Source organism: Octopus sinensis, linkage group LG12 (genome assembly GCF_006345805.1).
Source record: "Octopus sinensis linkage group LG12, ASM634580v1, whole genome shotgun sequence".
In the NCBI taxonomy this organism is placed as follows: domain Eukaryota; kingdom Metazoa; phylum Mollusca; class Cephalopoda; order Octopoda; family Octopodidae; genus Octopus; species Octopus sinensis.
Window position 1 is genome coordinate 78,060,424 of NC_043008.1, and position 15,496 is coordinate 78,075,919.

The 15,496-nt window shown below is 34.6% G+C and overlaps 1 protein-coding gene across 1 annotated transcript in view; it reads right to left on the reverse strand.

Moving 5' to 3' along the window:
• LOC115217948 (kelch-like protein 10) overlaps positions 1–15,496 on the reverse strand; it is a 100,005-nt gene that overhangs the window by 70,003 nt on the left and 14,506 nt on the right. The window contains exon 5 of the mRNA XM_036508063.1: positions 5,951–6,042. Coding sequence (XP_036363956.1) covers positions 5,951–6,042 — 92 coding nt within the window. The remainder of the gene's footprint in view (positions 1–5,950; positions 6,043–15,496) is intronic.

A 15,496-nucleotide genomic window follows, 5' to 3' on the forward strand; every position in this document is an offset into this window, starting at 1 on the left:
TTTCCTTGTGTGTCTCCACTGTCCTGATTTTGTTTCAAAATTTGACCCTCCATCAATCCTAAATTTTATTTTCGAATTCATGGGAACATGTTGTCGTTGTATGCTCGAAATGAGGAGTAGATAGACAGCCGCTAACTGCTGAAGGGTTCTTTCTCTGTGCGTGCTTGTCCTGTTTTACATTTTTTCTCTCGTTGTTTGCGTATTTAACTCGTTGTTTACGTATTTCATGTTGTTTGCACAGCTGGTGAAGTCTTGTACTCATATATATATATATATATAATATATATATATAATATATATATATATATATTATATATATATATATATATATATATATATATATATAATATATATATATATATATATAATATAAATATATATATATATATATATATATATATATATATATATATATAATTTATTATTATTACTATTATTTAATTGAACGCGAAGCAAACATTCCTGAGTAAGTATATATATATATATTATATATATATATATATATGTGTGTGTGTGTGTGTGTGTGTGGAGGCGCAATGGCCTAGTGGTTAGGGCAGCGGACTCGCGGTCATAGGATCGCGGTTTCGATTTCCAGACCGGGCGTTGTGAGTGTTTATGGAGCGAAAACACCTAAAAGCTCCACGATGCTCCGGCAGGGGATTGTGATCCCTGCTGTACTCTTTCACCACTCTTTCTCTCACTCTACTGTTGGCCTGCTTGCTTAGCCAGCGGGGTGGCGTCATTCGAAGGCTAAAACAATGCGAACGCATTGTGACCAGCGATGTGTAAAACATCTGATGGTCTGGTCGGTCACGTGATCACGTGATATATATAATATATATATATATATATATATATATATATATCAATGTGTGTAAGTGTGTATATATATATATACATATATATATATATATATATATATATAATATATATATATATATATATATATATATATATATATAGGGAGAAAGAGAGAGAGAGTTTAAAATGTTGTACCGATGTATATTATGAAAAAGGAGGCAGTCAGGATTTTGGATAATTCTTTACTACCTCAAACTCGTCAAGCCTAAATCAAAACCAAAATGGTAAAAACAGAACGTTTCATTGTTCATTTATACGAATCGGATGCTTTTTTGTTTATCTAGATGCAGACAATATTGTTTTTGTTTTGGGGAGAGGTGGGGAGAGAAAGAAAGAAAAGGAAAAGGAGTGGTATGTAGGCAGAGAGAGTGAGAGAGAGTGAGAGATGTTTCAGGACATTTAAGAAAGAGCAGAAAATAATAAAAGATGAGGACAGGATAGCTAGCTAGCTAGCTAACTAGATAGATAGATAGATAGATAGATAGATAGATAGATAGATAGATAGATAGATAGATAGATAGATAGATAGATAGATAGATAGATAGATAGATAGATAGATAGATAGATAGATAGATAGATAGAGAGTCAGAGAGGCAGAGGCTTCTTTTCAATTTGCTGTGGTAAATTCATTGAAATTTCATTATAAAGCATTTTTCTTTCTTCTTTCTCATTTTTTTCTCCTTTCTTCCCATTTTACACCTAGCAACATATTTGTATATAAGCACATTTTCACACAAGGGCTGGTGACCTTTCACAGATGTTAATTTTAAAAAGTAGGATGGAAAAAAAACAAGAAAAGAAGGGAGAGAGCGGTCATCACTGAAAAATGAAAAAGAGTACAGAGTTCAAAGTCCTATGAAAATGCATGTTCTTTACACTTCTATAGTGAAGTCCCATATACTGTGTAATTCCATGTTTTGCATGAACAAACATTAAATATCAGTAAAGTATTCACAAATTAGGAAAATAAAGTCAGAAAATTAAAAGATATTTTGGTACTGTTTATAATTCAATCTATACTCTATGTGCATTTAATCAAACACCATAAAATAGATTTTCATGTATATTGTATATTAAGCTGGAAGCCACTCTGTAGGATATAAATTATATAATACAACAGGGCCTGCTTAAATACATTTTTGAGTAACTCTCATCCTTTTGTAGGATTTCTTTTTCTTTTTCTTGCTTGAATAAGATAAGTTTTCTGTTTTTACTTGGATAAAATAATTCAAAAGTGATCTTTTTCACGAATTACTTTGCCAAGTGGCAACATTAGATATCTTTCCTAATCAGTGGTAAAATGGTTCTAGTATTCTCTCTCGGGTATATGTAATTTCTATAAGAACAATAATTGGCAAAATCCCAATGTTATATGCGTGTGTGTGTGTGTGTGTGTGTGTATGTGCGTGCGCACGCGTGTATCTATTTATGGAGATGAGTATCACGTTATTAACATTGGAGCCACATTTAGAAAAACAGTAATAGTGTAATAATAAATGAAAACATTGTTTTCATTTCATTTATCATAATTACTATTAAAAAAAATAAATATGTAGTTTCTCTGCTTCTCTTTCAAACACTTGTGCCATTCCTCTTGTCGGATATGCTGTCTGTGAATTCTTGCACGATGGCAGAGGGAATTGCTTGCTTCGCCAATGTAATTTTCCTTGCAGTTGTGGCAAGTAATGCAGTATATGAGATTCTGCGTCTTACAGTTCATTTACGTTGAGAAAGAATCCGATCTTGAATTTTACGTGGGAACCGTTATTGTTGTTAGGAATTCTTAGTTAGGAAGACACGCCAGAATCCAGTTGCAATGAATTACCATTCCTGTCCTCACTTTCGAAACACGCTGGAGTTGAACTAGGGACAGCTGATGAAGGGGATTTTTCCTTGTGTAGTTGTCTTGTACTCTGTTTTTTCGTTGTTAAAAAAATGGTCCGTTCCATGCTGTTTTTACTTTTTCGTTTCTCGTTGAGTTCTACGTCTATTTGTGGTGTCCTGTACACACGTATATATATTTATATATGCATGTATATATACATGTAGATGTAGGTACGTACATATATGTTTGTATGCATGCATATATTTTATTTATTACACTATTGTATGACTGAGCGCCCTCGCGTCGATTCGATTCGTTTCGTTTCGTTTCATTTCTTCTTCTTCTCTAAGCTGGTTTATATATATTATATATATATATATATATATATATATATATATAATATATATATATATATATATATATATATATATATATAATATAAAATAAATATAAGAGAGTGGTCACTATATGGCTCACTCTAGCACCAGTTAATCCAAAAGTTTCAACCACAAAAATACATGTTTCCCATGAAAGTCAGTACGATTGTTAGCTCACACGGACAGGGCAAATAAAAAATAACAAAAATACAGATTATTTTGGGACAATTGTTTCGCTATTAATGAATTAAATGTAATTTTACTTACAAAAAAATCCACTTGTAGCTCGTCAGCCAAAACTATCTGGATGAAATCCACTCAATCACACGCCAGATTTTACCATAACGATAAATACGCGTGTGGTTCAATTGATTACATCCGACGTTATAATTCAAATGCCCCAACCAACAGCGCGCCAAACTTTCACGGAAAACAAAGACTGCATTTAGAAATAAATGTAGCATAATTATAATTAATTAATAAGGGTGAGAGAATTAGATACTAATTTAATAGTATAATAATCCAGGTTTCTCGGAGCACTAGGCCACTTGGTGTTGAATAGATATACTATTAAATTAGTATCTAATTCTCTCACCCTTATTAATTAATTATATATATATATATATACTTACATACATACATACATACATATATATTATATATATATACATACATACATACATACATACATACATACATACAACATACATACATACATACATACATACATACATACATACATACAACATACATATATATATATATATATATATATATATATATATTATATATATATATATATATATATATATAACATTGGGATTTTGACAATTGTTGTTTTTATAGAACTTAGATATACCCGACAAAGAATACTAGAACCATTTTACCACTGATTAGGAAATATATCTAATGTAGCTACTTGGCAAAGTAATTTGTGAAAAAATCTTTTGAATTATAATAATCCAAGGAAGCAAGAAAAAGATAAAGAAATTCTACAAGTGGATGAAATCTACTCAAAGATATATTTAAGCATACCCTTCTTCATTATATAATTTATATCCTACAGAGTGGCTTCCAGCTAAATATACAATATACATACAAAAACTCATTTATAATGTTTGATTAAATGTACATAGAGAATAGATTAAATTATAAACAGTACCAAAATGTTTTTTTTTTTATATTCTGACTTTTATTCTAAATTTTTATTACTGTACTATTTAATGTTTGTTCATGCAAAACATGAAATTACACAGTATATGGGACTTCACTATAGAAGTGTAAAGGAATATACATTTTCACAGGACTTGGAAATTTGAACTCTTTTTCATTTTTCAGTGATGACCGCAATCTCCTCCCTTTTTTATCTTTTCCATCCTACTTCCTAAAATTGACATCTTTCCCTTGCGAGAAAATGTGCTTATATACAAATATGTTGATAGGTATAAAATGGGAAGAAAGGAGAAAGAAACGAGAAAGAAGAAAAGAATGTGATTTTTAATGAAATATCAATGGATTGATTGCATCAAATTGAAAAGAAACTCTCCTCTCTCTCCCTCTCCCTCCCCCTCTCTCTCTATCTTTATCTATCAATCTATCTATTTACCTCTCTATCTGCCTGTTCTTGAATGCGCGGAATGAGTAGTAAATAGACAGTCGACAACTAATGAAGGGTCCTTTCTCTGTGTTTACTTGTCCCGTTCTCCTTTTTTTGTCGTTACTTATGTATTTACGGGTTTGTTTACGTATTTCATGTTGTTTGCGCCTTTGGTGAGGTCCTCTACCCATGTATACATGTGTACACACACACACACACACATATATATATATATACGAGCAAAACGTCTGCCCCCTGTTCAATGGACGGTGCTGAGTAGTCAAATATTTAAACCAAATTTTCACAAAACTTGTCCGACCGTCCCATATTTGATAAATACTGATTTAACCTAAATTTGAAACACCAGCAAAAGAAGAAATAAAGATAGACTTTTTTCTATTCCAAGATAAACGATTTTACAAATGCATGTTCCCACGGCTTTATCGATCACATTCTCACCTGGAATAGATTTTTGTAATTTTTTCAGAATCTCTACACGCCCTGATATCGTCGGTACCTACATATCAAATTTGAGCGCAATCGGATGGAGGATGCCCGAGATCCTTGAAGACACACACACAGACAGACAGAACGGATTATATATATATATAATATATATATATATATATATATATATATATGTCAATGTGTATATATATGCATACATATATATATGTATATATATACATATATGTTTGTATATATATATACACATACACACTCACGCTCACACTCACTCTCTCTCTCTCTCTCTCTCTCTCACGCACACACATACTCACACGCGCATATATATATATATATATATATATATATATATATATATATATATATATATATATATACATGGCATTTTCTGGAATTTACGTAGAAAGCTGCGAATTCCGTGCCGTTTATTTTGTTCTATCAATTACAATATAAGTAATTGAAATTTTTATCTGAAAACCTTAGCAATTAGCTGATTATTAGGCGCGCATACTGTCAATTTTATATAACAATAGGAAAAATTCATTTGTATATTTGAAAGCTTCCTGAATGTAAAAATTATGAGAGTTGATATTAACCATGTCTTTGTCCATACCCCTCCCTACCTGCTTCGTGATTTAGAAACACCGAGATCCCTCTTCTGAAGAACTATTTCGTGCAAGAAACTCCTTTTCCATGTCACTAAACTTCAATAATTAAAACTCATTAACTTCTCCTCCTTATTCCTATAATCTCCACCATTCCTCTTTAACTAACCTCACTGGCAGAAGTTAATCACTTTCTAAAATAATTTAAAACAAAACTCACCACTGATCAACGGTGTCATCATAACGTTCCACACAAGCTATCGTCGTTAGATCATCGAATCCTCCAATCACAAATATTGTGTCTTCCAACAGCTAATATGATTTTCACATTCACGAGGGAAATAAAAGTTAATTAGAAAAAGGATTAATGAAAACAAAATAACATAAAAACATTACACAAATAGTTAGATTATTTAAATTGCTCGTGACATTCTGTAAGATTATTTGCCTTAGATTAAAAGTAAAAATTATTTGATTCCCAGAAGAAAGGACTTTGATTTGTGCATGGGGGTGGATCTGGTTTTATTAATATTTCTTATTCATTAAATGTAGAGCAATGAATATTTATTGAACACTGCAACTCATTATTAAAGGAAAGGTTAGATATATTTGTCAGGCCCATGTTATATTACTGGTATATCCGTTCATTAACCTAGTCATTGATTTTTTTCTTAAACAATTAAGTAGATAAATGGTGAAGATATATTTCGTTGAGTTCAATTCCAAAACTAATATCAACTTCAATAGCATAGCCGTTTGATTACTTGGTCATTCTTTTCGGTCTTCTTTCCCTATTTCTCTAGCTGTATTTTATTAGTAATTATTTTATGTAACCTGAATATATCTCTATATGTAATCATCTTTTAATTTCACTATTAAGTGCTTCCACAATCAAGTAGCATCGAATGTGAAGTCAAAAGCTCTTGATTAGAAGAAACTGTGGCAAAAAAATTACATCTTGTTCTCTGGTACTTATTAAATATTATATACTTATTTTGGACGAGAAAAAGCATTCAGAGGAGAGAAAAGATATTTTGCGGTTCATGTCTTTCCCAAGAGAGTTGTGGCGAAAGTGAAAGCTTAAATCAAGGATTGAATTAGCATCGCAGTTTCGACTATCTACTTATCGCTTCATCTAGAACATATGCTAGTCAGAGCCGTTAGAATTCCGGATTAAAGACGTTAATGATTTTAGTTTCGTTTTTATATATTTTCACTTAAAACGCCGCTTGTGTAGTTACAAAATATCAATTATATATTCCAAATAGTTCAATAAATCACAAATTTGCAGATGATAGTAGTTGGGAATATTTTAATTTAATGACTAAATGAAACAATGGAAGGCAAAATGGACTTCGTAGGGATTTGAACTGAGAATGTTAAAAATCCGAAATACAGATCCAAAAGCATTCTGTCCGAAAGCATTTAATGAAGCTGAAACTTTTTGCTTGCCAATTGCAACTTCAAGGGGATATATTCTTTTGAAAAGATAATGAGTTATTTCCCTTGAAATATAAAATTTGGCAGGAAATTTTCACTGTATTTTTACGTAAAAGCAATCATACCAAAATAGTTAAACCTAAGAAAAGCTGGGAAGTATTATTTCCATGCTAGGAGGAAGTGGATTTTCAGCGTATTTCAGGTGCAACATTCAGAGTTTTACTTGTCTAGCAAGTGACATGTTTTGAAGGTGCGTGAGGCATATAAGAAATACACAAGTCTGTGAAATTCTCTTTAACGTCACTTTTTCGGCTTTGTGAGTCGAGGAAGTGGTTATCTAAGGAGTAACTTTTATCAAAGGAATAATAATAATAATAATATAATAATAATAATAATAATAATAATATCGTAATAATATCTTCAAATTTTACCATAAAAGCAGCACGTTTTGGAGGAGGGATTAGTTGATTACATCGACTCCAGTGTTCAACTGGTATTTATATCATCGATCCCGAAAAGATGAAAGGCTATGACGGCCTCGGTGGAATTTGAACTTAGAACGTAGCGACGGGCGAAACACCCCTAAGCATTTCGTCCGGAACGATTCTGCTAGCTCACCACCTTAATGATGATGATGAGATATTCCTTGGAGAATCTAATATTAAAAGTGTAATCCTCCAAGGTGACTCGTTTTCTCCGTTACGTTTGTAATTATACTAATACCCATAACAATGACACTTAGGAAAGTTCTGTTTATGGATGACCAGAAATTGTTTGGGAAATCTGAAAAACAGATAGATTTCTTAGCCAGAACAATCCAGAAATGTGGTAGGGATATCGGGATGGAATTTGGGATTACCAAATGCTCAGTACTTAATATGAAAAGAGGGAAGAAAGCAGCCGGCAGAGGATTGCGATTATCATCAAGAGAGACCATGGATGAACCCGACGGTAATGGGTATAGAAGTTTTGGGATTTTGGAGCTAGATAACATTCTACACAGAGAAATGAAAGTCAAGGTCATCCAGTCGTATCAAAAAAGGGTGAAGATAGTGTTGAAATCCAACCTGAATGCCAAACATTTGATTACCACAATGAATATCTGGGCAGTTGCGGTGGTCAGATATAGTGCATCCATCCTCAAATGGACTAAGGAGGAAATATATCAACACTGGATACAAGGACGAGAAAGTTGATGGTGCTGCATGGGGCACTACACCCTAAAGCAATCGTAAACAGACTGTATATGAAAAGAAAGAATGGTGGCAGCGGACTAATTATTATAGACCATTGTATAAGGAGTGAAAGGAGAACAAATAGTGATGAATACCTACAGCAATATGCCGCGAAAGATATAATTGTAAATGCAGATGAAATGATGGGCAAGGAAAAGAGAAAGGAAGATCTTCTTGAAATGAGAATGCATGGACTGTTTGAAAGGAATGCGCAAGGCGTTAAGGATAATACAGCATCGTGTATTATCTTGAGCGAGGTGATTTGAGGCGTACCACCGAAAGCTTGATTAATGCTGCACAAAACTAGGCTCTCGCTACCAATTCAATGAAGTATAACATCTATAAAACTTCTGATACCCAGAAATACAGACTCTGTGCAAAGAGCGTGGAAAATGTGACCCACTTGGTAAAAGAATACTTGATAAAAGAATACAAGCGCTGCCACAATAAAGTGAGTGTGTATCTTCATTGGCTCTTATGCCGTAAATGCCAATAAGAAGTAACAGAGAACCGTTATGAGCATGTACCAAGTAAAGTTCTGCAGGAGGATGGGAAAGTAACGATAGTCTGGGACTATCGAACACCGTTGACTGGATATTGTTATATTTAATAAGAAAGACAAATACTCTCACATCGTTGATGCAGCCATACCAAATGACATGAATGTTGTGAGTAAAGAGGCTGAAAAAAAATCACCAAGTACTCCGAATTGAAAGTGGAAATGTCAAGACTGTATGGAATGCGAGAGAGTAATGTAAAAGTGATACTAGTGGTGATAGGAGCGTTGGGCTCAATCCCACTAAAATTTCAAAACTTCTTAAGGAAACTGGAAATCCCATGCAAGATTGATGTCTTGCAAAAAGCAGCCTCATTGGGCACAGCGCACATCTTAAGGAAAATATTACCTGTCTGAGATCCTTGTTGTGACTGACAGATGACTAAAGACTCCGGGACGCGTTTTACCTACACTGTGTTACGAAGGAATAATAATAATAATAATAATAATAATAATATAATAATAATAATAATAATAATAATAATAGTAATAATAATAATTATTATAATAATAATAATAATAATAATAATATATAATAATAATAATAATAATAATAATGATAATTATAATAATAATAACAGAACAGCAACGGACCATGATAAAATGATGGCAAGAAAAGTCCCTTCATGGCAAATACTGGACTAAACTAAATGCAAAAGAAATAGACAAAGAAAAATCCCAGCAGTGGTTGAGACGCTCAGGACTTAAAGCAGAGACAGAGGGATTTTTAATTGCAGCACAAGACCAAAGCCTCCCCACCAGGAATTACCAAAAACATATAATGAAAAGAAATATAACAAGTAACTGCAGAATATGTGGAGATGGACAAGAAACAATAAATCATATTATCTCTGGCTGCCCAGTCCTGGCTAAGAAGGAATATATTCACAGACACGACAGAATTGGGACCTACATACACTGGAAGCTATACCAACATTATGGAATAACAACAGAAAAAAGATGGTATAGGCACATCCCAGAAAAGGTCACAGAAAACGAGAAAGCAACCACACTCTGGGATATGCCAATACACACAGATAGAGAAATTAAGGCCAACAGACCAGATATAATTGTCAGAGATCATGAAGGAAAAAATGCTTTCTAATTGATATATCAATACCAGCAGATGACAACGTGTCTCTAAAAGAAATGGAGAAACTTTCAAAATACACAGACCTGGAAATAGAGGTAACTCGAATGTGGAATCTAAAAACAGAAACAATTCCTATCATAGTAGGTACATTAGGCATGATAAAAAAATATTCAGACAAATACATAACAAAACACCAGGATTTAAAAACACATATAACATACAGAAAATCGCACTACTGGGCACTGCCCACGTCCTAAGTAACCATCAGAGCATCACAACAAAACACAACACATATCCAAGGCACACAGAGCTGCGCTCGGTAGTGAAGTGAAAGCACAATATAAAAAAAAAACACTGAATAATAATAATAATAATGATAATAATAATAATAATAATAATACGCTTGAGCGGGATGGGCTACTCAACCTGAAGAAAATTCTAACTGGGCCCCACCTGCAAGGTCATGTGCTGTTTATCTTGATATGAGATCACCATGTCGCGCACATATGGTTGTGATGCATGTGCCTGGTGTGCCCTTATCAGACGGGTAGTCATGATGGGTATATTGGGCTTCGTATATTTTACCCCAGTGTCACTTTGATGGCATGAACTGCTCTCTCACTCAATAATAATAATAATAATAATAATAATAATAATAATAATAATAATAATAATAATAATGATAATAATAATGATAATAAAAGAGAGGGAAGAAGACTGATTGGATGCGAACGCAGCATTTGAGCAGATGAAAACAACATAGCATAGTATGTAAAAAAAAAATGCTACAGAACCGCTATTATTGGAAATAAGAAGGTCAGGTTTATGTAGGATGGAAGATTGCAAAGATAATGCATTGTACAGGGACTTGAGAATTAAGGAAACTGAAAATAGGCGGATAAAGAAAAGAATGCATGGACAATTTCATAGTGATGCTAGAGATAAGAGAGACAGAAAAAGATGGCTATGGATGACTAAAAGTAATTTAAAACCAGAAACAGAGGCTCTAATCTGTGCTTCCCAAGAGCAAGTACGAGGTACAAATTACATCAAATACAGAATAGACAATACATCAGAAAGTGCAGAGTTTCTGGACAAAATGGTGAAATCGTATGGCATGTTACCAGTCAATGTACGCTACTAGTCTAGAAAGAATATATGAGACGTCATGACAATATAGCAAGGATTGTTTATTGGACACATTGCAACAAGTATGGAATTGACAAAGCAAAAAAAAAATGGTACGAACATAAACCCGAAGGCATAATCGAAAATGATAATCCAAAGATCCGATGGAATTTTATGATTTAGTGCGACCATGAGAATAAGAAACCAGACATAGTCTTAATTGAGAAAGAAAGCAAATTATGCTGGATTATAGATATAGCAAGTCCAGCTGACAACAAGGTATGCGATAAGGAAGTAAAAAAAGTCGATAGGTTTGATAGGTTAGCTTAGGAGGTTAAACAGTTGTGGTTGCTGAAAAAGATAGTAGTAGTATCAATAATTGTCGGAGCCCTGGGAACAGTAAGTAAAAATCTTGAGAAGTACATGGAACAAATAAGGCTTGCAATAAGGGTGGAACACTTGCAGAAAACAGCACTGCTTGGAACTGCTCGACTACTCCGGAAGGTGCTCGAAAAATAAGAGGTGTTACCTTAGTTCACAGGTAGTGAACAGCTGGTACCGTAGTACATCTCCAGTGTTAGAAGTTGTGCATAGACATTAAAGAAGAAGAAGAAGAAGAAGAAGAAGAAAAGAAGAAGAAGAGAAGAAGAAGAAGAAGAGAAGAAGAAGAAGAAGAAGAAGAAGAAGAAGAAGAAGAAGAATTATAATAATAATGATATAATAATAATAATATAATAATAATAATAATAATAATAATAATAATAATAATAATAATAATGATAATAAAAGAGAGGGAAGAAGACTGATTGGATGCGAACGCAGCATTTGAGCAGATGAAAACAACATAGCATAGTATGTAAAAAAAAATGCTACAGAACCGCTATTATTGGAAATAAGAAGGTCAGGTTTATGTAGGATGGAAGATTGCAAAGATAATGCATTGTACAGGGACTTGAGAATTAAGGAAACTGAAAATAGGCGGATAAGAAAAGAATGCATGGACAATTTCATAGTGATGCTAGAGATAAGAGAGACAGAAAAAGATGGCTATGGATGACTAAAAGTAATTTAAAACCAGAAACAGAGGCTCTAATCTGTGCTTCCCAAGAGCAAGTACGAGGTACAAATTACATCAAATACAGAATAGACAATACATCAGAAAGTGCAGAGTTTCTGGACAAAATGGTGAAATCGTATGGCATGTTACCAGTCAATGTACGCTACTAGTCTAGAAAGAATATATGAGACGTCATGACAATATAGCAAGGATTGTTTATTGGACACATTGCAACAAGTATGGAATTGACAAAGCAAAAAAAAAATGGTACGAACATAAACCCGAAGGCATAATCGAAAATGATAATCCAAAGATCCGATGGAATTTTATGATTTAGTGCGACCATGAGAATAAGAAACCAGACATAGTCTTAATTGAGAAAGAAAGCAAATTATGCTGGATTATAGATATAGCAAGTCCAGCTGACAACAAGGTATGCGATAAGGAAGTAAAAAAAGTCGATAGGTTTGATAGGTTAGCTTAGGAGGTTAAACAGTTGTGGTTGCTGAAAAAGATAGTAGTAGTATCAATAATTGTCGGAGCCCTGGGAACAGTAAGTAAAAATCTTGAGAAGTACATGGAACAAATAAGGCTTGCAATAAGGGTGGAACACTTGCAGAAAACAGCACTGCTTGGAACTGCTCGACTACTCCGGAAGGTGCTCGAAAAATAAGAGGTGTTACCTTAGTTCACAGGTAGTGAACAGCTGGTACCGTAGTACATCTCCAGTGTTAGAAGTTGTGCATAGACATTAAAGAAGAAGAAGAAGAAGAAGAAGAAGAAGAAGAAGAAGAAGAAGAAGAAGAAGAAGAAGAAGAAGAAGAAGAAGAAGAAGAAGAAGAAGAAGAAGAAGAAGAAGAAGAAGAAGAAGAAGAAGAAGAAGAAGAAGAAGAAGAAGAAGAAGAAGAAGAATTATAATAATAATGATAATAATAATAATAATAATAATAATAATAATAATAATAATAATAATAATCCTTTCTACTGGAAGCACAAGGTCTCAAATTTGGGGGAAGGGATTAAGTCGATTACATTGACCCCAGCACATAACTGATACTAATTTTATCGACCCTGAAAGGATGAAAGGCAAAGTCGACCTCGGCAGAATTTGAACTCAGAACGTAACGACAGACGAAATACCTATTTCTTTACTACCCACAAGGGGCAAACAAGGACAGACAAACGGATTAAGTCGATTATATCGACCCCAGTGCCTAACTGGTACTTATTTAATCGACCCCGAAAGGATGAAAGGCAAAGTCGACCTCGGCGGAATGTGAACTCAGAGCGTAGCGGCAGACGAAATACCATTAAGCGTTTCGCCCGGCGTGCTAACGATTCTTCCAGCTTACTACCTTAATAATAATAATAATGACAATAATAGAGTTCGGATCTCACTGAATGAACCCACTCAGCACCGTAGTTGTGGGAAACCTCTTGGTTCCAGATGTTATTTCAAAACTGGCAGGTTTCCTCTGCTTTAGATGTATTATCTTTTGTATCTCCACTTAATCTCTTAAAATCCTGCCATTGACTATTTGTAAATAATCTGTTTTGCTGGAACTGCGATATACAATCAGTGTAGCCTTGTACTGTCAATGATTTTGCTCCAACACGTTGTTTTAGGGTTTCAGTAACAGTTTTGAAACTTTTCTTTCCTGTTTGGTATTTTGTTTCAAGATATGCCCTCACAATTTCTTTCCATTGTCCTTTTGGACCAGTCAATTTCGGGATAACATATGGGGGCAGGAGATTTCCCACAACCACGGTGCTGAGTGGATTTATTCAGGGAGATCCTAACCCCATCACCCTGTGGCTCCACGACAGGACCACGTATGCATAACAACAGAAGATGTAATTACACTTGTATCAAAACTGCCAAACTGGAAAGCGACAGGACCAGACAGAATCCAAGGCTACCGCTCAAGTGACTTGGTCAACACACAAACGAATTGTGTTTCAATTAGACAATTGCCTACAGAGTGGTGCAGTTCCATAATGGATTGTAGAGGGAAAGACAACATTGTTGAGGACAATGAGGTTAGCAATTACCAACCCAAAGTTTGTCTTAAACTCTTACGGAAAGTGTTAACAAGCATCCACGTAGGGAAAATATATACGTTCCTTGCGGAAAACAATCTACTCCCAGTAGAACAAAGGGGGATGCAGAAAAGAATCCAGAGCGCCAAGGACCACCTTGTGATAGACAAGGTCGTAATGAAGAACTGCAAACGGTACCAAAAAACTTGTGCATGGCCTGGATATTCTTTAAAAATGCTTACAAGATCTTGCCACATTCATGAACTCTGGAAACATTCGACATGTGCGGAATAATTGAGAATGTGTGTGCACTGATTAAGAACAGCATGCCTCCAGCACCTATCTGAGGTAACAATCAAAAGATGTATCTTCCAGGGAGATTGTTATTCACCTTTCTCATTTGTTATAGCCTTGATCTCACTTTCTGTAGTTCTACGCAAAGTTAACGCGCACTATGAGTTGAGAAAGAATGTGTCTCGTCTCAACTATCTTCTCTTCATGGAGGATTTAAAACTGTTCGCAAAAGCAAAACCTGAAATGGAGAGGCTGGCTGAGACTGTACAGATATACAGCAATAATATAAGGATAGAATTCGGTATCTAGAAGTGTACGGTGCTCACTTTGAAACGGAGGAAAAGAGCAGATTGTAGGGGCCTAGAACTTCCAAACGGAGAACGAATAGGAGACTCAGGTGACGATGGGTACAAATAGCTTGAGATCTTGAAGGTGGAGAATATCTTACACAGAGAAATGAAAGACAAGGTCACCACTGCATATTTTTGGAGCGCCTCAGATTACTCTTGAAGTCAAAACTCAACTCAAGGAACCTTGTGACTGCCATCAATATATGGGCTGTTACTGTAGTCCACTACAGTGCACCCATTTTAAAATGGACACGAGATGAGATTGACCAACCCGATCACACTACTCCAAAGACGATAACAATGCATGGTGCCCTCTACCCTAAGGCGAAAGTACATGGGTTCTACATGAAGAGGTGAAACGGTGGACGTGGCCTGATTTTCGCACGAGAGTGCATCAATACTGAAAGAAAAAACATGGCAGAGTATTTGGTAATCAACGAACTAGACCTGCTACAGTATGCTGCTAGAACAAAAGGATTTAACCAAAACGGACTAAAAAATGCTATGAATCCCGATCACTAATAGCCAACGAGAGAGAAGAAACTCTACTCCGCATGGAATTACGTGCTCAAT